This window comes from Zonotrichia leucophrys, chromosome 11 (genome assembly GCF_028769735.1).
Source record: "Zonotrichia leucophrys gambelii isolate GWCS_2022_RI chromosome 11, RI_Zleu_2.0, whole genome shotgun sequence".
Lineage (NCBI taxonomy): Eukaryota > Metazoa > Chordata > Aves > Passeriformes > Passerellidae > Zonotrichia > Zonotrichia leucophrys.
The window spans coordinates 8,769,695-8,795,148 of NC_088181.1; the positions used below are offsets into that span (position 1 = coordinate 8,769,695).

The 25,454-nt window shown below is 46.0% G+C and overlaps 1 protein-coding gene across 1 annotated transcript; it reads left to right on the top strand.

The window, feature by feature from the left end:
- Positions 1 to 4,167: 4,167 nt before the first annotated feature.
- Positions 4,168 to 24,938, top strand: HSF4 (heat shock transcription factor 4). The gene is made up of 13 exons (XM_064723484.1): positions 4,168 to 4,290; positions 8,207 to 8,315; positions 9,401 to 9,528; positions 10,375 to 10,499; positions 12,686 to 12,761; positions 14,164 to 14,228; positions 16,477 to 16,576; positions 17,271 to 17,395; positions 19,182 to 19,406; positions 20,636 to 20,741; positions 22,063 to 22,128; positions 23,629 to 23,716; positions 24,742 to 24,938. The coding sequence occupies exons 1-13, from the start codon at positions 4,168 to 4,170 to the stop codon at positions 24,936 to 24,938; spliced, it is 1,533 nt and encodes a 510-aa protein (XP_064579554.1).
- Positions 24,939 to 25,454: the final 516 nt, after the last annotated feature.

Consider the following 25,454-nt stretch of genomic DNA (forward strand, 5'->3'; position numbering starts at 1 on the left):
TTCCAGGTGTCCCCGCCGCAAGGCCGCCCGCCCAGCTCGGTGGCTGGGTGTCTCGTGTAGGTGAGGATCTGTCAGAAATACTCCGTTCAGGTGGCACCAGAGCTCGAGCATGGCATCCGTGCCCGAGAGCTGGGGTGGATGTGTCTCTCTGGACCATTAGCGATGAGGAGTGCGGTGGCTCGAAGCCCCTGCGTGGCTTGAGGCTGACACACGCGAGGCTGGTGGGTCCCGGCTGGCACTTGTCAGCTTGTCCCCGTAGTGCTGCTGATGAGAGTTCGGATAGGTAGAGAGAATGAAGCAGCATTTCCCAAGTCCATGAGAGGTTCTGTCAAGTCAAAGCACGATTTGGGTCTCCATTGCTCAGCCTCAGGTAGCAGCCCCCTGTCCAGGCTGCATCTGCCTGCACAGGTGCCCTGTGAGCTGAAGGACAGCAGCAGCTCCCTGGTTTGTCTCCAGCTGGTGAAAAGCTGCCATGGGCCTGGGGCCACATTTTGGGCTCACGTGCAAGCTGCAGCCACTCTGGCTTGGCAGTGGTTTGTGCAAACTGGGGGACTGAACTGCAAAAAGAAGCAGGAAGGATTTTAAAACACTAAAAATACCTATATATCTGATGCTATTTTGCAACAACAGTATTTTATCAATATAAACCTAATTTGTTTGCTAAAGGAAAGACATGATTCAAATAGAACTGTGAAGGAGTTCATCTGGGTTGGATCTCCTGGGTGCTCTGGATCACAGGGTCAGATCTAGGGAGTCAGGCAGTGCCCTCAGACCCCTTCAGGGTCAGCAGGCCTGATGGTGCCAATGCTTCTGGAAACAAAGCATTTATTGCTAACAGTTTAAGCAGGTGAGTTAATACATTTAAGTCTATATGATGGGGCTAAATGAACCTGGACATCCCAACATTTCACTCCAAAAGCTAAACCTGAAGCAGTGCTGGCTCCCAGAATCAGATGGGATCCACAGTGTGATTGCTGTGGGGAGCATCACCCATGTCCTGGAATGTTTTGTCTTGAAGCCAATCCACCTGCTGTATATTGTGGGGGTAAGAAAAGGATGGGTAACTGAGCCCCAAGTTTCTCCTCTGCTGACCCTTGCTGAGTTTGTGCCTTCTGGGAGCATCCCATGGGGTTAAATCAAAGTGCTTGATGAGCACTTGGAGTTTCATCTTGTTTGTGGGAAGTAAAGATGACAGCGAGGGCAGAGGCTGTGGCTAAGTGGGGCTCAGCTGGCACAGAATTGGGGTGTCAGGGTTCAGTGGCAGTCCCTGGGGGGCTGGGGCTGGGATAGGACAGGCTGCCCTGAGCTGGCAGCAGTCAGAAGGCTAAAAGCACACTCTTACTGTCAGTAAGATTGACAATTCTCCTTAACGGCTCCAAAGGCCTTAAGGAAATCATAAAACAAAAGGAGCTGAACACATGAGATCTCATTCATTTTGCCTTAACTCTTTGGCAGATGTGTGTTAGAGACAGTACTGAAAGCAGCTAAAAGCAGTGTCCGAGCTGTCGAAGTGATTGCCAGAGAAGGTGGCAGAGGATGCTGAGTTCCCAGGAAGGAAGCAGGACGGTGTCACTGGGCTGCTGTAGCCTGCTGGGTGGGAAGGGAAGGGGTTGTCACTGATACGATGGCAGATAAGATAGCAGAGCTGCTGTGCTGCTGCCACCTCACACTCCCAGTGAGGAGTCACGCTTCAAAGCAGCACATTCTACAAAAACGTGCAGTCCTGTTCCCCTCTGCCTTACACTTTCTGCATTGCTGCTCTGTTCCTGCTTCATGGGTTTCAGCTCCATCCCTTCCTTAAGGCTCTCTTGGTGCACAGGTTTTCATTTCAATGAAACCTGCCCTGCTGAGGCAATGCTGTGACTCTGGATTCCCCAGCCTCAGAGAGGGCATGCCATGAAATTCCGAGTGAGATTGTAAAACTTGGCCCACACTCCAGTGCTGCCCTGGGAAGGGGAATGTTTGCTTTTAAAAATGTCTTGCTTGGTTATGAGAGGGCTGAAAAAACATGTCATGGGGGTAGTTTAGTTTGTGCAGAAATCTGGAAGACAAGTGCAACACATTTTGGAAGAAGGCAAATGGAAAAGTTAGGTAATGATGCTCTAAACCTACTTCCCAGGCACTTACTCTTCTGCATTATGGTTCACAGGAAAGGTTGATTAAAATACACTTTGATTAAAATACACTTTTCCCTTATTGTGTCAGACATTGTAAGTGCAGTTACTGCAAACTGGAGTCAAAATCCAAAAGGTTTTTTTCCAAATTTCAACATCTCATCACAGACAAGGACCACTGTCAGTAAGCTGCTGGTTTCTACTCTAGGCCTTCTGTTGCACTATCAGTAAAAAATGGATATGTGAGGCTGTTTTCTGTGCAGAGCTTCTGCTTGCAAAGAGGTTTTTCCCCCACAGTTTGAGAAATCTGTCTCAGCTTTTTGAATACCAGTGCAGCAGTACCAGAAAATTCCCTTGCATTTTTATTACTCAGAGTAGCAAAACCTCACTGTAGGGAAAAAAGACAATTTTTCCCAAAAAACCTTTGATCTGACGTTTTTAACTCTTGAAATCAGTCAGCTTATTAGGATTGATTGAAAAAAAAAACAACTATGAAACCACTGACCAAGAGATTTTCATAATTTTTTAAGTTCAAAATGTGGTGAAATTTTAGGTTTGATTTTTTTTAACCTCCTCTGTAGTCCAGTTTGATTTGTTAGTTAAATCCTAATGTGTGTCTCTGCCTCTTTTTTGATGCACTTGTTTTATTTTTCTCAACAGGGACTCTTGAGAATTAATTGGAAGCTTTCCCGTGTTTAAACCTGACTGAATTGGCAGAATGTCTGCTCCAGTGCCAGAACTGTGGCATTACATCTCAGAAGGAAATCCTTGTCTGAATGTTGTATTATCTTTGAGATGGACACAGAATATTCCAGGTATGCAGACAAGGGGCTGCAGCTGCTCCTTCCAGCTCTGTTTGGCACTTCACAGAGCTCAGGTGAGAGGAGTGGGGTCCTGTGTCCAAGCACTTTGCAGGAATAACCTGATCCTTGTTTCCAGTGTGTGTCAAACATCTCCTCCACTCTGCTGAGGCACTGCTGACCTTGTGCCTTCTGTGTGTGATGATGTTACCTGGCATGGCTAGCACCTGCCTATATCAAATGTGTTCCTTGCTGGGTTTTGTCAGTCCCTAACGGTGATTTGGGTTTTAGGGGAAATACCACATTCTTAGTACACTGTTCTAAGTTGCCCTTTAAAAATGGCAAGAAAAGATTAATGCATTGTTATCCTTATCATGACACTTACTTATCTTGTCTCTTCTCACCTCCTGACTCTTTCAGTGTTTGGCCTTAAAGGACTCTGTAGGCATCAGGTGAAAAGTCTGTTCCATTTTTAAGCAGGAATATTGAGCTTTGCAAGTTTTTGCTAAGGACCTCAGGAAAATTTAATGTCGATTTTATATTTTATTATGTTATTTAAAGAGCAGTTTCTGAGTTGAAATTTCCCTGGCATTAAGCCACACATGTATTTAGAGCTATTTAATGCTTTTATATTAATGATAAAACCATCTTGTCTAATAGATTCTATGTGTAGTTGTTTTTAGCATCCTCTTTTCTCATGCAAGAAATAAATAATTTCTGTTGACAAATAACATAGCAGCTAAACCTGCTTACAATTTTGGCTTTTCAAACTCATGCTGAAGATGTACAGCCCTGAGTCTGGTCAGCTCTTGTTCGTCTATGCCAGCCAAAGTTCAGGACAAGGAAATTCCAGACTAACAACTCAGGTGCCTTCAGAAAGCTGTGATTTCTGTGCCTGGGTGTCCCCCAGCCTCTGGGCAGGTGGGCTTGCTCTGGTGACTTGCCCACCTCCCAGCATAAGGTGGGCAGCACGTGTTCCCTTTGCATGACGCTGCGGATTTATTCACAGCTCTGCGAGATCGGCTGCGGTGCATTTTCATTCTGTGCATTGTTCTCTGGGGCTGGTGATGCCATCCCATTGTGCTGAGTTTTTAAGAGTGTGAGCAGCACTGCTGATGTGACTCCCTGGCTGCCTACTTTCCACTGGCCTGGGATAAAATTGGGTGGCTCACTCTGTGCGGGACGCAGGCGCGTGCGGGGCAGCAGGCGCGCCCAGGGCGATGGGGTCAGTTTAGCTGGGGCACTGCAGAGCTATGCAGGATTCACCCAGCTCTCTGGTGATGGATGGATACTCCAGCAATGTCCCAGCCTTCCTGACAAAACTCTGGACGCTGGTGGAGGACCCTGAAACGAACCATCTCATCTGCTGGAGTTCTGTAAGTGCAGCAGGTACTGGGTGTCACTAATGCCTGCAGCAACAGGGGAAACCCAGGGGAGCTGCATGGCACAGGAGCTGCCCTCTGCTTGGCAGGAGCTGCCCAGTCACTGGCAGAGTGCAAAAACCAGGATTCAAGTACAGGCACTTCTGGATATACTTGGTATTATTTATCTGAAATATTGTGGCTTTTCTGTTTCAGAGGGGAAACTGTTTTGTGGGTGTTTTAATTATAATATTTACATGTTTCACTTGAAACATCCTAAAAAGTGCCTAATGTTCTAATTCTAAGAATTCCACATGCTTTGAGAGAAATATTTTTCACCTTGCTTGAATCTGCAGCTCCCTAACATTTTCTAGGAAATGAGCAAAGCCCTCAAAAAGTTTCACTGTTGTTTGGTATTATCTCACGTGTGTTTCTTAGCAGCCTCTCACAAATATCTAGGTGGAAGGTAGCAGATAAACAGCACTCAGTACTCAGACTCAAACCTATAATTTAAACAGATCTCAGACTATCACCCTAAATCATTTTGGAAGAGCTTTATATGATTTTTCAATGAGTCTGTGTGATGATCATGGTGATGTGAGTATATATTGTCTGTACAGCTTCAAAGGGATAGATTGCTTTTCTTTGGCTTCTTATTTGTCACAGAGGCATTAATATACTAAGTGCAATCACAGAAATAAAATTATTTATCCCTTTATACAACACTTTTATACCACATTGTGCTTTTGACCCACAACTTGCTGCAAATAACATGATTTGTTTTCAGCAGGGTGCATAAACTTGTTCTCCAAAATCAAGAATCTGTAAAACCAGCAAATTTAAAAGGGGGTGGAAAAAAATCTAAAGTAGCCTTTCTTATATATACTTTGTGTCCTGTAGAGTTTTCATTCAAAACCTGAGACAGGATTGGAGCTGCATTGATATCTGTGACCATGGTTGTTTGATGCTGGTATTACATGGCCAAACCTCTGAGAACCACCAAGTTTTAAATAAGGATTTTAAAGCTTGAAATTATTTTCTAACCTGTGTAAATAGTCCCCTCTCTGTTACACTTAGAACATTGTTATTTTTGACTGGCTACCACCCTGTTCTACTTTCCTGCAAACTAGCATTGGTTGCAACTGCGTCTTTGGAGGTTTTGGTAAGGCTTTTAGGTGTCTCATTTTCCCCTTGCTGTAGGTATCCATGTTTCACATATTCTTCAGCTTCTATAAATTGGTAATGTTGGAGCTGAGAGATTGTGTGCATACCTAAGATTTCTGGGTAATCAGTACTTCTAGAAAATAGGACCCATAAGGAGCTGTGAACTCTTTCTTAGCATAAAGCAGAGATGGAGAGGAGATGCAGTAATGGTTTATATATACACTAAAGTCTGCTGTAAAGTGGAAAGGAAAAGTCTGCTCTCTGTGTGTGTGGTAGATTGGGCAAGAAGTAATTAAATTAATTTTTAAAATGGAAGTGCAGTAAGGGAGAACTGGCAAACTCCTGGGCTATCACTTGTCTTGTCAGAACACAACATGTCTGTCCTGGTGGTTCTGTCAAAAACAGTAAAGATAAGCATCTGCCATGATTGCTGTGCTGCAGAGTCAGTTTGGCTTTGGGCAGAGAAGACTTCCAGAGTTTCTCTGAGTTTGTGCTCCTAAAACAGCCAAGGCACAGCTGCAGTGTGGGAGCAAACTGACACATGCACAGTTCATTGGTGAGCACACAGTGACCCCAAAGTCTCTTGTGTCTGTAGGAGCCATTCGGAGTGTGCCAGCTTCTGAGAACTTTGTGGCCCTGAATTCAAAGGAATGGCCACTCATGAGAGGCCATAAGGACTTGCTGAGGTATACAAAACTCTTGTGCTTCTCATTTTCCATCAGGGGGTCCAGCCTGTGACACACAGCTGTATCCCAGAGTAAGGGGGCAGAAGCACAAGGGAAGCAGAATAAACCAGCTGGGTCCCCAGGGCAGTGTCTGCAGTGTTGGGAAACCCTGGTCCCTGCTGTCCTGTCTGCAAACTCTCAAAGACAGGATAATTCCAGCATGCAGGCTGTCAGTGAATCTCACAAATGCTTGATCAGCCTTTGCCTCTGCTGCATGGGGTAAGGAATGATAGGAAAGACCCCCAAAATGGTCCAAGAGCACTATTGAGGCACAGTCATGTTCAGTGTTTGCAGCAGTAAGCAAGTGTTAGCGTTCAAAAACACATAATCACGTAGGGATTACATGTGGTGCTTTTTATTAAAGAGCTCTGGGAATCGGGGTATTACCCAAATCTCATTCCGACATACATCCAAAATGATCATGGTTTTATACTCTATCGTTATATAACTTTCATGTTAATTATTAAACTTATATTGTTCTATTGTATACATAGATTTAGCCCCCCTCTGAATTTCCAACATAGTTTCTCATTATTCTTCTTATGGTTATATAATAATTATATTTAATTACTAAACAATCATCACATCTAACAATTATATAATTTATTATACTGCTTACGCAGGTGCAGTTGATCTGGGAAAACACAAAGCTTAACATTTTAGATTCTATCTTTAACTTTTTTCCAGGGCTCCACTATCACAAGGAGCAGAAGTGCAGCAGAGCCAGAGTCCCGTGTTAGTGGGTGTTAATTGTTAGGGCTGCCAAATGAGCCTGAGCTCAGAGGCAGCTGGCACCATGTGCTGATGGAAATGCAGTGTAGGGCAGTGGGGTTTGCCAGCTGGCTGGATTCTGGAGGCCATGGGCAGGTGCAGGCACACACCAGCCCCTCTTTAGTCACTGAGCATCTCATGGCCCTGATTGCACTCCCTGTTTCAGAGATTTCCACACCTCCCTGAGAGCACCCTCACAGCTGCAGACCCCCTGATGGTGTGAGGTGGGACTCACACTGGTACCCTCCTCCTGCACACAGAGCCTGAGGGCTCTTACAAAACACTGTCCTGTGTCACAGACCAGCCCCTGGGGAATTCCCACCCAGGCTGACAAGCCTCTGCCTGCTGCTGGTAGCACTGAACACAGCAGGAGGATGATTGTGGTGTGCTGGTCTCACTGCCAACGCAGCGCAGACTCTGGTGTCTTCAGCTCTTGTCCCGTGAAACTCAGCTGCAGCTGAGGCAGGTCCCTGATATCTGCTGGTGTCATTGCACTGATGCAGCTGTCAGCAGGTAGAAGGCCAGGCAGGGAAGGCACATGGCCTGCAGTGCACCTTCTGCCAGCAGTCCCAGGCAGTTTGCCTTGTTTGGCAGGCATGGATCATTGCAATGCAACCCCAGAAATGGAAGCTTTAGCTGATCAACACGTGTGTTGCTAACTTGGACTGCAGAGCATGACTGTCAACATTTTGTGGGTTATCCTTGTGGCTGTTTACTATTAAAAATAATTGTTAAAATGTGTGTAGGGCTTCTGGGCAAGTGTGCTGTCTCCAGAGATGATTTGCTTCTTGCCTTGCTGTGTTTCTTGTGCCATGTCTCCAGGCAGTGCTCCCTCCAGGACTGCTGTGCTCTGAGCAGATGGGTTGGGGTTAGATCTGAGCAAGTAGGTCATAATGGCAGGGTTGTAATGGCAATTCCAACTTTCAGGGCCTTCTTAAGACTCGAGTCTTTCTGTGAAGTCCATGCAAGAAGGGATGATCACAGACTACCTACCAGCTATTTGGGCACAAAAATCAGTGGTATCTTTCTCACATCCAAGACTCTCAACTAAGCAGTGACAAAAAGCAGAAAAGAATCAAACCTGCAGCCACAGAGGCCTGACGGTACCAGAACTGAAAGGAGCACATCTGTCACTGAGGGCTGTTGTCACTCTTAGCTTCAAGGTGGCAGTTCAGAGAACAAGACTTCCCCTGCTGTAGGGCTGCTCCTGGGCCCCTCTCGTGGTCAGGGACTTTCCCCTGACTTCACCTTTGTCCTTGTCTCCTTTGCAGAATGGCACCAGCTTCCATGTGTTCGACCAAGGCCGCTTTGCCAAGGAGGTGCTGCCCAAGTATTTCAAGCACAACAATATGGCCAGCTTTGTCAGGCAGCTGAACATGTGTGAGTGCAGCTCCCAGGGCCAGGCACATGGGCCCCACACACATGGGGGGGATAGAGAGAACTGTGCAGAGGAAACTTTGGGGTCTCATGTATATGACTTGTTGTGGCATTATTGATTTTGCCAAAGAGGGTTTGCCTCTTGCATCCCAGAGTAGTGATCTCCTTGTGTTTACCTTAAATTCCAGCATGGAATTTCTGTTAGATTACATTTCAGGATGTGGGCTAAGAACTTTCACCTACCAGGTGTTCTGCTTCTCTTGCACTGATTTGATGACCTATTATTACTATTATTAATTTTCCATTTTATTCTATATGGAGCTTTATCCAGCCACCAACTGTGACACCTCCCCCAGAATGTGCTGCTCTTGTGGGTTGTGTGCCCTGAGCTTATCCCTTTCACCAGCCATATCACTGAACTGGTAACAGACAGTTCTTCTCCCTGCAAACATTGATATTTTTACCCCTTAAAGGAGCTGTCATTTAAATTTGGTGTAATTTTCAGCCACTTCAACAATATGATTGTCTGATAGTTGTTGGAGTTTTTTCAATGAGTAGTTAAGTTTCTTAATTCCTAAATTTTAACTTTGCTATTTCACTCTGTAAATTTTTGTAATAATAATTAATTTTTGTAAATTTTAGGCCAGTCCTTAAATACAGCTTAGAAACTTTCAAGGACTTCAGAGAAGTACTCAAAGCAGATTTCCAAATGTGCACATGACCCTTTTTTCCAAAAGTGACACCTGTTGATGGTCTCTGCCTTTGAAAAACCTTCCCCTGAATCCTTGTGGCTTGGAAATTGAGACAGGAATTCCCTAGGAGCTGGCATTTCAGCTCCTGGCAGACCAACATGCTTGTGATGGAAAAGCTTTCATGGCACAGGCTGCAGCAGGGGTGGCCAGTGGGATGCACAGGGCTCTCCCTTGCCCTGGGTTTTTGGTGGTTATGGCCCAACAACATGTCCAGGGGAAAGCAGTGTCAGCTCAAAAAGTGTGCAGGGTGATCAGAAATGTCCTCTAGAGTGATGAGGGTGAGAGGTGCAGGGGGTGCTGGGCCCTGTTGCCATCAGCTGTGTGCTCTCTGTGCAGATGGCTTCAGGAAGGTGGTGAACATCGAGCAGGGCGGGCTGGTCAAGCCTGAGAGGGACGACACTGAGTTCCAGCACCTCTGCTTCCTGCAGGGCCACGAGCACCTCCTGGAGCACATCAAGAGGAAGGTGAGGGCACTGTGTGGGAGAGGGGAACCTGGCAGATCCTGCTCAGCATAACTCAAGCATCACCCTGGGCTTGTTCCTGTCCTCCCCACAAACACATGAACCTGGGCTGGGGGCTTTTGGGTTGCAGGGCCTGGCTTGCATCAGAGTTTTGTCTGGGTTTTTCTGCTCTGTTGCTCTGTATCACTAGATGTTTGTGTAGTGCTGCAGGGCCAGGCTTGCTTCCCACCCCTCTGCCTTTGAATTGTTACTGCTTTCCTAGAGAAATATGGCATAAGTCCTACAGGGTCTTCAACAGCCATCTCTTTTTCTTATACAAGAAACAGCCTACTCCTGCCCTCTGCTTTCTGTCTTTTAACCTATTATTAGTGCCCCCAAAGTGTTGTTCTCTTGCTAAATTAGCATAGCAACTTCTAAAAAGGGATCTGAATAAAAGCTTTTTGGAACTCCAAGTGTGTATGTCAATTTGAAGCATTTCATCAGACTCATCCCTGTAAAACATGAGGCTTGATTGGGTATCTTTATAGTTAAAGTAGAAAGATTAAATTAATCTAGATCAATTCCTCCCTGATACGCAATACTTTTGTTTTCCCCCCAGGCTGGTTTGTAATCAGCTCTGACAGGGAATGTAATTCTGCCAGCAGACCCTCTATATGAATGGATTTGTCCTGCACTTTGCTCTGTCTGGCTCTTGCAATAGTACCCCTAGAATAGTTCAGACTCTTTGGCACGTGGCCTGTCCTGGTATTTCAGCTGGTGCCAGTCCTGCACCTGGGCCACCACAATGACTCTCCTGTCTGTGGCCCTTCTTGCACAGGTAAAATCTGCCTTTGATTTCTTTCTCCTCAGGTGTCAGTAGTGAAAAGTGAGGAGACCAAGATGCGCCAGGAGGACCTCAGCAGGTTGCTATACGAGGTACAGATTCTGAGAAGTCAGCAGGAGAACATGGAGTGTCAAGTGCAGGACATGAAGCAGTGAGTTGAATCCTACTCAGGCTGCTTCCTATGGGCATTTGCTTCTCTGGAGTGGGGAATGGTTGAAAGGAGGAGCCTGGCACACTTCCCAGGGACTGACCAGAGATCTGTTGAGACAACAACTTGTAGGATTTCTATGCACATCTGATCTACAAAATATGAATTAATGCTCAGCCTCTCTGTCTCATTTGTTTTCCCTTCACAGATGAGGAAAGCAGAGAAGGTCAGGCAGGAAATATGTGCATAACCTGGGGACTTAGATAACTATTGCATCCAGATGGAAATGGTGATGAAGATGTAACTCTCACACATACAAGAGTCCTTGGCAGAAATGTGGTGGAGTCCACTCCAGCTATTAAGAAATTACCTTTGTCCCATCATTCACCTCCAAAATTTATGACTGGCCTAAAAAATATAGTATGTTATAATATATAACATAAGAACTTGTGTATAATTTAGTCCATGGACTCATGTCCCTGAGCCTCTGTCATCTGACATGGCCAGAATTGTTGGATAAGAGCAAACCAAGCTGGTGCAATGCTTCCTGGGCTGCCTCCAGCTGTCTGAGACTCTGGGATTTTCTGACTCAGACATGGTCACTAAAAGATTAGGAAGTGGATATGGTTTTATAAATCATGTACTTGGAGAGGTTTTTCTTTGCCTCCAGAATTTTAATATTTACAGAGAGCTGTGTTTAAAAAGCACTTGAATAATCAAATAGACTCAAACCCTTTCTTTTATAATGAGAGCTGATATTCATACACCACCAGATGACACTGTCATTGTGGGCCTCAGGAGTAACACTGCATACTAGGAAACTTCATTCCAGACCAGCCCCTGACATGCAATGGATACATATTTTTATCCTGCATCAATTTTTAATGACTCCCACACTTATTACATGCATGAGTTTGCATTGTGAAATCCAGATACAGCAGCAATGAGTTTCTGATCTTGCATTTCATTTAATTTTTAAGGAGTTCCAGTATTAGTGATTTGTCATTGATTTTAATTTATTCTCCCTTTTGCTTTGCTTGCTCCTTCCCTCCATCTGGCAAAATTGCATTCAGCTGATGAAAATAATATGATTTTTATAAACTATGACAGAGGAGAAATCCCAAGCTGAATCCATGTTAAGAAATTTGCACTGGTGAAGAACAATTAGGACGTAACTCCAGTGCAAGCTGTCAGACTAAGGAAGGCTGCTTTGCTGAAAATCCTGTCAGGACCAGTACAGAAAGCTCACTGCAGAGATTCTTGCTGTACAAGCTGTTCTACTGTGCTCTTCAGATCTCTGGCCTTACCTTCCCAGTTCTAGCATCCATCCACACTAGAAAGACTGAAAAGCAAAAGGATTTATCACTTTCACCTGTATGATAGGTTTTGCTGGCCTGACAGTTTAGGTACATCCATATACTCTGGAGATAAATTGGCTGGCAAAACCTTTAGCAGTATGGACTTGGCTGGCATCCAGACTTGGAGGCAGCACAGTAAATAAACTCTGCCCCTCTCACTCCCACCTGGTGAGGCTGACTGTTAGAGCAGGCCTGTAAGCTCCCCTCTGTGCTGCTTCATTTACAGACAGAAAATACATTTTCTTTATGCACACAGGTCTGTGCTGGGTTAAATCAGTGGCTCCCACTAATAACAGCATTACAGTCCTCCTAGTTCAAGGCTCTGAGATGCAGTAGCATCTTTTTGTCTGCTCCAAACATGCATTTGAACCACCACTTGCATGAGTTTTAAGCATATAGCATACACAGGGTCTCTGTTCATATTCCTGTCTTTGGGAGCACTGGAGCAGTTGTGGAGAGGTTGGGCTTTTTTGGCTTCCATGGAAGGACAGTGGGTGATCCAAATAATTCAGAGTCACAAATCAGGCCTTGCTGAAATTCTGAGTTTGGCCCAAATGTTCCACAAAAACATGTGTCCTCCTGTTACCTTCCCCTATAAATGTTGGCTTCTCTTTATGTTTTTCCTCCATGCTTTGATCTATAGCTCTCTTGAGATCAAGAAAGAAAAAGGAAGGTGATTGTGTGAGCTTGTTTGGGACCCTGAAAAGAGCCAAACACTGCAAGAGCCCGGAAGTGAGACAGACTTTGCACAGTTGAACCTGCTGCTGTCATGGCAGTACCATGGGCTGTTGGTGTTTCTGTTCTCATGGAAAATGTCTGTTTCACTTTCAGACAAAATGAAGTTCTTTGGCGGGAAGTTGTTTCTTTGCGGCAGAATCACTCACAGCAACAGAAAGTCATCAACAAGGTAGTTACCATATAAACTCCAAACTTGCTTATGCTGTCTGGTCTATGTCCTCCTCTCATTTTTTTTTTTTGCTTGTCCCATAATTTCCACACTGTGATATCACAGTGTAATTATTTTCCCTTTCTTTTAAGTTGTGTGATGCTTTTATGTGTGCTATACAAACAAGTCATTAACAAAGCACAGACCGTGCCCTTAAGCAAAAGATTTTAATTTCTGTGTCAGTCCTTTCTTTGATGTTAGAAACCACTTTTTTGTTGAAATCCTGGGCAGGAGAGCACAACTCTCACTAATTGCCCTGTGTTGGCTGTGTTCTGGTTGTACCAATGCCTTTGGGCTTCCCAAATCTTCCTCTTCCAATTGTTCACAAGAGGAAGTTGCAGGTGGCAGAATTGGCCACCCATTGCCCCACTGGGGGAATGTAGCAGCAACTGCTGCATTTTCTGGCATTACTGGTAGAGCTGAGGAATTACTGTACAACCTTTCAGGCTGCAGAACCATCTCCCCTAAAGTCTAACATGACCAGTATAGAAAAGGCCTCTCCAGTGATTCCTGGATGGTGCTGACATGACTGAGCACATCACACATCCCAGGGCCCACGTTCTGACCCTCACGTGGCATCATGGAGTCACAGGACTGGACAGAAATGCACGAGGCCATCAAGCCTTCCTCCAGCTCTGGGACTGGAGCAGCCTCATGCTTCATTGTAGAAGCTTTTATGCAACTCTATTTTGTCACATTAAGCAATGAGTTAGAGCCAGCTGTGATATATAATAATAATGCTCTCTTTGTTTGGAGGTCAAAGCAGAGCATTAAGTTCAAGCTGACCTGGGAATATGTTGCTAAGTGACTCCTCTCCAAAGCTACTCTGCTTCCTTTTTCGTGTCCTGTTATATCAACACTGACATTCACAGAACTGAAAAACTCAACTGAAAGAGTTCAGACCCTATCCAGGCTCTCCATAGGGAGTTGCCTCTTTCACTTGCAAATTCTTTGCCAGACTTTACAGCACCTCTTCTAAAGGTCTCTGAAAACTTTAATGGATCCAGCTCTAACTCCAGGCCTAGGAATGTTTGCATGTGCACTGCACAGGTCTGTTAGGACCAGCTGAAGTTCTTCATGCACAAAGTGAAGAGAGAAAGTGCTGAGCACATGCTTCCAGGAACCTTTGCACAAAGCAGGCACCTGTCCCTTGAAAGCCAGGCAGGCTGTTTTGAGTTCTTGGACAGCTCATTTCTGTTTCAGGCTCCAATGTCTCATGCAGTTTGGCTCCTATATTCTGTGGCTGCTCCCAGCTTTGGGGTGCTGCTGGGAGGGAGGAATGTGTGGGATAAGAATGGCTGCGAGAGCGGGGAGTGCTGAATCACTCTGCTGATTAACACCGGATTTTGATCTCTCCTGACAGCTGATTCAGTTTCTGTTTGGCCAGCTCCAATCAAGCCCCAGCAGCTCTGGGATAAAGAGGAAGCTGTAAGTCCCCGTGTGTGGTGCACACGCTCACGGGTGCATAATGCTGCCCCCTCAGTAAAAGCACAAGCTCAGCTCGCCCGGGCGGGCGGTCACCGGACCAGGCTCCATGGTGATGGCAGCTGAATGGGCTGAAGTGCAGAGTCAGACCTGCTGACAGCCCCATTCACTGCTCTGTGGAGAAGCACCCTGTCAGCTCATGACCTTTATCTGGGGAACACAGCACGCAGTGGGACATGGGAGTGTTAACCAGAGGGAGGCCAAAGGGCAGGACCCCACTGCTGCTCCTGCACGTTCCAGTTTTGCCACTTGGCAGCCCACAGACACCTTCAGATTGACCCACAGTCACTGAATGGGCTGTGTGTCCAACACTGGCTTGGTGGTGTTAACCTGCAGGCCTCACAAAGAGGAAGGTGGGGGAAAGTTTTAGGTGAGGGGTATCTTTAGATAGGCTCTTCAAGGCAAGTGAATAGAATGACCTAAATTTGGAAGCTTAGTGCCTTTCAGGAGAGCAGCTATGCCTTTCTTGCCCTGTGCTTGTGATTTAAAGAAGGGGAAGATTATATTGAGTGGAATTTGATGAGGACAGAGACCTGCCTCCAATTCCTACCTTTATTACCTTGTGGCCTTTGACAACTTAGAAGCTCCTCCGTGCTGCAGAGAAAGGAGCCAGACCTCCCTCAAGCAGCTCAAAGGGGTCAATTTTCATTAAGTCAGTGTTCTTGTTCTTGACTGACTCCTCTTGTGAGGATTACAAAGGCAACACAGGATTGAATGGAGGAGCCTATAATCTGTACAAGCCAGCAGGGTATGTGCATCTCTGCCTACCCCCTCTGCTGAGCCTCTTGGAAGAGCTAAACACTGCAGATAGCAAAGAAAAGGGCTCATAGGGAGAATAGCAGCTGATCAGGTTCATGACTGGGGAAATTTTCACCCAGTAGAGTGGGCAAGCAGAGAAATGAGATGCAGATCTGACCTCTAATTTTCATGGTCAGGGCTGTGTCCTCCCTGTAAAAGCTTTGCAGCCCAAGAAATGCCTTAGACCATCGCTTTTTTGTAGAAAGTCAAATAATTGGTGAGAAACTGTGCTGAAAAGGGCAGAAGAGCACAGAACTACCTGCACAGCAACTGTATTGACCCCCTTATGATGGGGGTTACACTTCACACAACCAGCTGCAATTTGCAAGGTAATTTGAGTTCCTGCTTCCTTGGAAACACAAAGGTCTGTCTTCCAGAAACCTCAGCTCTTGTGTCTGTATCTGCATCCTTAGTGTCTTATCTTTCACAGTTGTGTTTTCCTGCCTCTTCTAAATGGCTGCAGGAAAGGATGGTGTGCAGAGTGGACACTAATACTGGTGCAGAGTGGTGCTGCCTGGGGGCTCTGGGTGGGTTTGGGCAGCATGGACAGGTCTGCATTCTTCCTCTCTCTGTTGGGTAGTGCTCTTTTTTGATGGTTGTCGGATCTCAAGATTTCAGTCCTGAGATGCTGAGCCTCCGAGACCACCTTGGGGGGCTCGGGAGTCCTGGAATGTTGCCAGAAGTGCCTGGTAGCTGGACTTTGGTCCTGCACAGGAGACGACAAGGATGAGGGCTTCACAGGGTGAATGGTGAAGGCATTAGCTAATTAGAGGGTGAGACACAGGGTTTAGGATTTATGTACAGGGGGGTTTGGAGGAGTAAGATGGAGGAATTGGGGTGTGTCCTGTCCTCCTTCTTCTTCCTCTTCTCCTCCATCTTCTTTGGCCACGGTGGCACCTTTGGATTGGTTATTACTGAGAGTACACCGAGTTATAAGAATAGATGGTATTGGGGAAAAATGATAAATATTGTACACGTAACAAAGGGTATAAAGATACGTGGCTGCCCGGGAGGGCAGACAGTGTGCCCATGGCTGACTGCTGAGCAGATCTCTGGTGGCTGAAAGAACATCTTTTAGATAAACAATTAATAAACATAAAAACCGAAAGAAGAACTGAAGCCTCTTCTCGTCCTTCGATACGCGGGCTGCCCCAAGGCCACCCCGGGGCCTTTCCAGGCCCCTCAAACAGCCGAGATAAACCGGACAGATGGTGACTCCTCCAAAAGTCTTGTTAGCCTTCCTTGCCCATAACACGGGGCAAGAAAGACTCTTAGAGCTGAGGAGAACCAGAGCAGACAGGGGAGAAGAGCTCTTGGCTCAGGGGTGTTTTGTGTATGAGCAGCCAGGAGCCAGTCACTACCTGCTGGAAGACAAAAGTGTTTCTCTCCACAGACCTCTGATGCTTGACAACGGGATCTCAGCTCCACCAGTGCCCAAGTTCAGCAGACATTTGTCCCCAGAGCCCCTCCACGAGCCCTACTTCATCCAGTCGGTGGGTGCAGCCCCTGGGCCCTTGGCATGGCTTTGGCTGGGGGGAATGCTTGAAGTAATAGTAGAGATTATGGAGTAAGTAACTTGGCAAGAGTTTGGCAGTGAAGAAGAAATGAGGTTTGCTAAGCTGGGTGACATTTAAAACTCCCCAGTTCTATGGATGCCTTCATGAGGGAGGCCATGGGCTTTGTGGGGAAAGGCAAAACCTGCACACTGAATTCTCCATGTTGTTACCCCAGCCTGGTTTACCTTGAGGGAAGAGAGGAAGAAGTGAGTTCTAAAAGTGGGATTTTTGAACCCTCTGAGGGATCCCCACCATCATCAGAGCAGACACCAGACACTTTTGTCATGCAGTTAAAATACATGAGCTGGCATGAGAGGCTCATACAGCCCTGTTGGGCTGTGTTGGATCTTTTCCTGCAGAGGAAGCTGAGCAGTCTAGGCAAAATATCAGACATGCTAAAACCTCTTGGTTGCTGACACTTCACAGGGTGTATTTCACACCTGTACCTCTGTGCGGTTGGAGGAAAAGTGAGTGGAAATTATAATGTTGCATAGTAGCTAAAAGCTTTCTTGGTTTCCATAAAAGGGGGACTCATAGTCACAGTGAATAAACCCTAACCATCTCAGACAGGGCCTTGGACCTGTTTTGGGGTCAGAAGGATAAATCTGTATGATTTTTGCTTTCCTCTTAGCCCTCGACAGAGCCTGCCTCTTGCTTAAACAGCCCTGCAATTGCTGGAGGACCCATCATATCTGATGTTACTGAAGCATCACCATCCAGCATCATGAATATGCAATCCCCTCCTGAAAATGACAGGTAAACATGTTTGTGATTAAAAATAGAGAGAGTTGGATATAAACATGCTTATGCAACTCTTCTCAAGAGTTTTTTGTGGCTGTAATTCTACCAGATTTTCTGTCTGATTCACAAATCTCTATAGAGATATGGGATGGAATGCTTTTTTCTAGTTTACAAAGTGGGTCAGGTTTTCAGAATTAGAGGGGGGTAATAGCAACGTAACTTTCAAAACAAATTCCTGAGTTTCATGCTGAGAACTTCCACTCCCCTCTTTGAGAAATAATCCATGTTTCTAATCCAAGTCCCAAGGCAGGGACTGTCTCAGACTTAATCAAATAATGAGATACTAACACTTGTTGGGTTTGTTGAGAGAGAGAAAGGAGGGTTTCCTTTTGGCCTTGGCAGGGAAGAAGCAATCAAATTGTACATCTAACAGCTAATGAGAACAGAAAGTTTGCATCACAACAACTTCCTATGTTTGACAACTTTTCTGTGAAAAGGCCCCAGTAACTTAAGAGCTGAATGCAGAGGTATTTTAATGCTTATCTCTTCCTGCCACAGACATGCAGTGCATTTAGGGCTAGCAGCAGAATAGCTAAAGCTATGTCAGTGGAAAGTAAGTAGACAGATGAATCATGGAAACAGTTTCTCAGGCATAGAGGCAAGGCAGTATAATTTCTAGTTATACTCTAGAAATTGCCTGTAAATCTGTTGCATAATTGAAACCATAGCCATAAAATTAACTAGAAGCATGTAAAGAGGTTCAGATTTAAAAAAAAAAACAAACCTGGAAGCCATTTCTAAAGCAGAAAATCTTTAATATAACCTTCAAGTTAAGTTGCCTATTTCTACTAATTACTGAGTGCCATCTGGTGGCTTCTGATCTGCTCTGTGTCTGCACAATTTTTAACATCTGAGCCAACCATGGTCTCAATCAGTTTAGATGTGGTACCTCCTAAATCAGCTGTGCTTCTGGTGGGAATTTAAGCCCCCTGAGATGAGATGGTTTGAAAGGAATGTTGCGGAAAGCTCTGTAGTGTCACATACCATCCCTGTTATCTCCATGCCTTTGTCACTTTGGCTCCAGCTGTGCAGGTTCACAGGGAGCTCTGAAGTCTCCTACAAGTAACACAGAGTAGGTTTTTACACACAGAATGCTTCTAAACAAAACTTCACTATCATTTGTCCATCTGGAAATAATGTGGGTCGGCTCTCCATTGGAAAAGGCAAACGTCTGCCTCCAACCGAGTAAAACATCTGACAATGACTGTCAGATCTCAACAGCTTCTGTTCAAGTCCTGCCACAAGGACACAGGGCCACAAGATCCTGACCTGAGTCACTGGGATCTCTAGAATGCTTGCTGATCCAATCCTAACTCCTGTTTGGGAGGGTCTTACTGATCCCATTCTTATCTCTGTGGTGGCGACTTTTCTTTTTCAGGGGAATGTCTTTAGCCCAGTGTCCCTTTAACCCGTCCCTAACACTCACCCAAGAAACGATCTGTGCGCAGAAGTTTATTTTCCATATTTGCAAAACAATTGAATGAGGCAAATTCATTATAGCTGTGACTGATGAAATGACTGCAGATATTCCAGCTGCATTCCAGGAATACATGAGCATGTTTGTGGAGCTTTCTGAAAAGAAAGAGAGGCTGCTGGCTTCTTTTGCCCATCTGAGGAAATGGAAAAAAGATCTGTGGAAGTTTGATGGAAGTGGAAGCAAGGCCTTGTGCTCCTGCCCTTCCCAGTGGCACGAGGCCTTTGCAGAGCAGCTGTGTGGTGCTGAGCCTTGTCTCTGCTGCAGGGAGAAGTGCCTGATGCTGATCAAGGAGGAGCCAGTGAGCCCTGGGGTGAAGGGCAGCGCCGAGCCCGAGGTGCCCCTGCCCGGCTGCCGCGCCTGCTCCGAGCCCCCGGTGCTGCCCGTGGCCATGGTCCAGTCTGTCCTGGAGGGCAAGGGCAGCTGTGCTGCAGCACCCCCAGGGACCTCCCAGGCACCTGAGAGGAGAGGCAGGAGGGCCCTGCTGGACAGGTGAGGAGCCTGGGAGAGCTGTGGCCTCTGCTCCCATCCCCAGGGTGGGGAGGGAGGGTGACTGCAGGCAGCCAAGGGCAGCCTGGTGAGCTCCATGCTGGACCTGTGGCACCTGCCAGAGGAGCCCTGAATGCCAGGGGACAGTTCACAGAGGTAGAGGGACATGTGGATCACCTGCTTGAAGGACCCAGCAGAGGAAGAGCTGTCAGAGGATGTGCATCAGAGCTGTGGGAGCAGGAAGAGGCTTTTTGCATTGAGGGGGATTTGCCCAAGGTCTGAGTGACAGCTGGAGCCCAGAGCAGGTCTGTGTCTGTGTCTGTGCTACACCCCTGCCCAGGGCACTGCACTGTGACACCAGGCTCAGCCCCAGGGTGATCCCAGTGAGCCTCTGCTGGGGCTGTGCTCTGGGACTGAAATCCCAACTGCACCCATGTCATGGGGAGTGACAGCAGAAGGAAGGCATGGTGCAGCTGGGTGGATCATGTGGAACTTCACTGCAGTTCATTCTTGATTGCAACTGCAGCACTGTAAGGAGGAAGATCAGGGAGGGGAACCCAAAACACTCAATAGGGTTATCAGAAAGCTTCCATTTTCCTTTAAGTCCTTACAGAGAATCAAAGTCCTCCCTCTGAACCCACTGGATGCTTAAAAGCATGTTACTAGAAGAAAAATAATCCCTGTTTTAAAGACCTGATTTTAAGAGAAAGTTTTTATAGATTTTGAGGGTCTAATCACAGCAGGGCATCACTGTTGCTCTTTTAGCTGAATGTCTCTAGTAAATGCAGCCTGCAGGGTAAATGCCTGCAGCTAAAATCACTCCTTTAAAAAGCATTAGTTAACAGTAATTCAGGCATCTTGGACCAAGGAGAATTGCAGTGCAACCTGTTCTGGTTCCAAGTGCATTTCTAAAAGGATTTATTCTAAGGAAAGCTTTAATTTTCCCAGTGTTGAGGAGATGTGCACAGACCATCCATCCCCAAACCACGTGTCACCCAGGAGAGGGATTGTCTCATTTGTTTTACCATCTGCCCAGTCCCTGTGTGCTCTGCTGAGTTGTACTCTGGGATTAAACCAAGTTTTGTGGCATAAACCCAGGCTGACAGCAGGCTCTTGGTTTTCAACATGAGATTTAAACAGGAACATCCTTTTGGGAGACTGCTCAGTCCTGCTTTCTGTAGGTGTCTCTGCAAGTTTCCTTTGTGGCAATGTTTCCCCTTGTGTTTCCTCAGAACAGATATTTCAGACCCGTTGGAGGGCACTGACTGGAGCCTGGAGGGGCTGCAGCTGCTGCTGAGGAGCCAGCAGTACAGCCTGGAGCCTGCCAGCCTCTTGGATGTGAGTGTTGCTGGGGAGGCTGCATCAAACAGAGCTGCCAAGTTCACAGAGGTTCCTCTGGGCTGGGATTCAGGTCGTGCTGCTTGTTCTCATGTGGCATTTTGTCTGCCACGTGTGGCCTGTGGAGTCACAGCTCTGTTTTAACTTGCTTATGAGATTTCAGCTTTAAATTGTGCCTTTATTTTTTTTAAAAATATGCATATTTGAACTTTAGGACTACAAAACACTGCATTTGGTAAAGAAATAAACATGAGATCTGACACATTTATGTAAAATAGGTTTAATATGACTCTCTAGCTAGTTTGGTAATTGCTTTGTAGGGGTTAATTTATTTTCTGCATATTCTACATCTTAGATATTCCTGTATTGTGTTTAGCTTTTTCTACCTTCCCCTCTTCCTCATATTCTGGGAAGTGTAGCCAATGTAAAATCCTCTCTATAAAGTCCTGAGCTATTTATCAGTCTCAGTTCTTAGATCACCTTTCTTTAGAAATGGATGGTGGCTTTTTCTTAATCAGACATGTAGAAATAGGAAGATTTGTTTATTTCTTTCTACATATAGTTGGTATATGAAAGGTTTTTGCCAATAATAAAATAACTCTGTATGTTAGAAAAAAAATCTTTATGTCAAATATATGGCCCCTTGAGGAGGTGCTTCAGATAAAGGCACATTGTAAACTTGCATGGATAAACAGATGAAAAGTCATTTTAAAAAAATCAATCTTACTCTCTTCAAGCAGTTCCCAAGTGTCTGTGACTGATTCTGACTTTGCAGAGAGCTTTTCTAATGGCCTGCTCTATCTCTGACTCTTGGTTTCTGTTTCTTGTTTCTCATTAGGAAGTGTTTTCCTGTTACTGACACACTTCTCTCTCTGTGCAACTGTCACAAGAGTGAGAATGAATCATAAAATTGGCCTCAGATCAACAGATCCCTTTCCCAAATTCCTCAGACTTGTCAAGAAATTGCCACCAAAGCCCTGATGCAGCAGTAACCTGTCCTCTGCTGCTAAATTCTGGAATGCTTTTAAAAGTCATATGGATCTGAGAGTGTCCTGGGACTCAAGAGCAGCAGAAAGGGGCTTTGATTTGTGTGTGCAGTGCCCTGGTTAGTGACAGGACAGTGGCAGGGGGTGTCTGTGCCCTGCAGGGAGCAGGGCTCGTGGGTCAGCACCCAGCTGTGCCCAGCTGTGCCATGAGTCAGCCCAGGAGCCTCTGCCTGCAGCTCAGTTAGTGCAGGGCTGCACCTGTAGCAGGCAGGGGAGGGCTGAGAACCCAAACCAGCCCACCTTTCACAGCCATAACTGTATTTTTGTCCCAACAGGTCTTTAATCCCAATTTATCTCTGAGTGAGTGGAATGTGACTGAAATGGAAGCCAGTCTGCCCCCGGTAAGAGCTGTGTGTTTCTGAGCTCTGGAAACAGCAATCAGAGAGCCCCAGAATGGCCCAGGTGGAATGACCTCAATGTTCCAAAGCCTCTGCCCACTGCAGGGACACCTTCCCCTAAATAATAATGGAGCTGTGAAGCAGAGCTTGTGCATAACTGAGGGAGTTGTTTCATAACCAGAGGGCAGAGTGAGCTGAAGCACAGCACGTAGGCATCTCCTGGGGACACCATGGCAGTGCTGTGTTACACTCCTGACCTGTTTTTCCCTCTCAGCCAGGCTTTGTCTGGAGACAGGCTCTGACTGACTGTTGGTATCCTGGAGGCTTTAATTGCAACTGGCTGCTCTAAACTTTCTCTCAGTGAGAATGTCACATCCCACTAATACCATAGATTTATGAAGTGGTTTTGTGCCAGAGCTCTTTATAAGATATACCTTTACAAAGTGCAACCATCCCTGCATGTTTCAGGAACAGTAAAATGCCATGCAATTACAACAGAGATTCCTGCATGCCTGTACATGAAAAAGCAAGGAGAAATTGTTTGGCAGTATTTCTTTGGAATTGATACTTACAGAGACATTATACAGAAAGAGCAGGTTTAATAAACAGTGAAGGAAACTGTACACTCACAGAAGGATTAAGGTTGGAAGTGTATTGCATGGCTGGGTTCCTTTCCTGTGTGATAGTGAATTTTCAGAGCCTTTCCTGACAACCAAGTTGGATGAAGGCTTGGATGGTTCTGCCAGATATCTCTACAGATGCACAAGTAGAGTGTTATCTACTCTAATGAAGTGTAAAAGGTCTCTAAGCCTTCTTCATGGTATCAACATCCTTTTAAGGTTTTAATGATTTTGAATTTACTAGGTAATTCCACTTCCTGAGTGTTAGGAAGAAGAGTGTTAAGAAGTAGTTAATATTAATTAGCAAGTCTTGGAAGCAAGGGCTATAACCTTTTAAAAAGTATTGCAAGAAAAGGCCAGGAAAGGAGGCTGCAATGTTCAACAGTTCAGTCCTTGTGCCCACTAAATTTCCCAGGAGCTCTTGCTTGTCCTCCAGAAAGTCATGAGTGTGGAGAAGTGTGGAAGCAATACATGCAGGAGCTCTGTGTAAGCAAAAACCAGCTTCACTTTAAAGATAGGCGTAGGAAAATGGAAAGAAAATCTCTTTCTTCTTTGTACTGGCTGCAGAGGACCGTGGGTTTGCTGTGTATGGCAGCCCCAGTGACAGCAGCCTGGCCCTCATGTGACATGAGCTTCACACACATTAGCCAGTGCTGAATGGGGGATTGCACCTCCCACAGCCGTGTCCTTCATCTGCCCTGAGTGTGGCTGTCCCAGTGAGGGGCAGTGAGGCTGGGAGGAGAGGCTGGGCAGGGAGGATGGCTTGTGTTCCTGTGGGTGTTGTGCACTGGGGTGAAGCACTGGTGCTCAGACATGGCCTAGCTCTAACAAGCTCCCCTGTCTTTGTATAATTGTACATTGTAGTTTATATTTTTGCACCAAGATGCAGCGACTCACAGTGGATCTGGAGAAGAGTGCAACTGAGTTGCCCCCAAAAGTGTTCAACCCATCATTCAACACCACCTGCCCAGGTAGGAGCAGCAGCAGCTCTGTGCACCTGGCAGTGGGGTGTAGTTCAGGCAGCCAGATGGGATGTCCAGCACTGACAGTTTGCCATTTCAGGGAGCAAACCACAGCTGTCATTTTACTTTCATGATTGTCAGGCAGCCGTGTTCCCACAGCAGCTGCTCAGTTCTTGAGCAGTGGGAAAAGGGTGGGGGATAAACTGAGGTGTAAATGGAATTGAACTGGTTGTGCAGTGGGTCCCCATCATGACTGTCAGTGTTTCCACTGCCTTCTCTGCCTGTTCATTGCCACCTCAGGGCAATGTGGTGATCTCAGTGGGTAGGAGTGGTAAGAGCTGGTACAGTCCTGGGTTCCTCTGGTTCCTGCTGCAGAGGAGGTGCCCCAGTAGCTGCTGGCAGCCAGAGGCACAGGCTGTGTCTCCCCTTCTCCAGACCTTTTAGCAGCCCTCAAGGGAACAGTCCAGCTGGTGCACTTGCTGACTCTGATAAAGTGTGTTATTGACCTTAGATGTGAATCCAGGAGTGTTGCCCTGGCTGTGGAATTGTGATGTATGTTCATGTGTGTTCAGCTGGGACACTCCTGAAAGAGAAGCTCTTGAGAGCCCCAGTTTGGTGCTGTAGCCACCTGAACCTGCCCCAGTTTTGATTCACTGTGTGTCATTCAAGGACTTCCAGCCTCAGCCTCTTTCATGAGCACCCCAAAGGCATTAAAAGCCCAGGTACACTGGAGAGAGTCCTTGAGCATCCCCTGTTTGCAAAGCCTGTCTACAAAGAGGGAGAAAGATACATCTTGAGTAAAGGAGAAGAGCAGCTGCTCTCATCCTTTTCTCAGTGTCTCCAACATTCAGCCATCCCTTTTTCACATGTGAGGCATCTCAGCTTTCAGGCAGAACACCTGGTGACCTGCAGAGACTCCCCTTGATTTTAATGGGCTTTTGAGTAAGCCCAAGATTTGTCACTTTTCAGTTCTACATATGTAAAACTAGGCAGCCTGCCTTCCAGAAGCTGAATTTTCTGCTGTCTATTCCTAGGGAAAGATGTCATCCTTGAGAGTGCCCAGCAGTTCCTCCTCGACCGTCAGTCCATCTTTGGGAATGACCTCCTCAGCTTGCCTGAAAATCCCTCACTTTATGTTCCTTCTGAAAATATAGCTTCCTACATGTCCTCTGGGGGTGTCCAAGGGGATATCCCTCTAAACCTGAGTTCTTCCACGGACAACAGCCAGTGATTTAGCTCCCAAGAAACAAAACCTCCCTCCCAAACATCCACAGGTTTGAATGTGAAGAAACAAAACTGACTCAGAAAACTGCAAGAGAGTTTCTTTTTGTACCCTTTTTATTTTATTTTTTTTTTTTAGTAGGTGGAAATGGTCAGTAGCTTTGCATTACCCTCCCTGCACCTGGATTTCAGTGTTTTTTAAAACAAAACACTACTTCTGGTGCTTGCTCTGAGGGGGAGTGAGAACTTGCCAGGATTTTTTTTTCCTTGAAAATGCTTTAGAAATTTCAAATCTTTTAATGAAATTTAAGTGAAGAGTAGCTTGAAAGTCCATCTGGGACTTCATAAAATAGTGATCCTGACTAGTGCCTGCAATGGCAAACTGTTGGATTTTTACTGGGGCAGCACAGATTAGCTAAGATGCCTGACCCTTGTTGATGCTGGTTATTGAATAGGAAAATAGTTCTACATGCCAGTCCAATGCTCTAAAAAGGTTTTTTGACCATTTTCTGGGTTTTATGGGATG

What these genes read in the sequence shown, in the direction of transcription:
- HSF4 (XM_064723484.1), top strand. Translation starts at nt 4,168, where the DNA reads ATGCAGGATTCACCCAGCTCTCTGGTGATGGATGGATACTCCAGCAAT. An exon ending in TCCCCTCCTGAAAATGACAG is followed by an intron (nt 17,396 to 19,181) that starts GTAAACATGTTT and finishes TCTCTGCTGCAG; the next exon opens with GGAGAAGTGCCTGATGCTGA. An exon ending in AGGAGGGCCCTGCTGGACAG is followed by an intron (nt 19,407 to 20,635) that starts GTGAGGAGCCTG and finishes GTGTTTCCTCAG; the next exon opens with AACAGATATTTCAGACCCGT.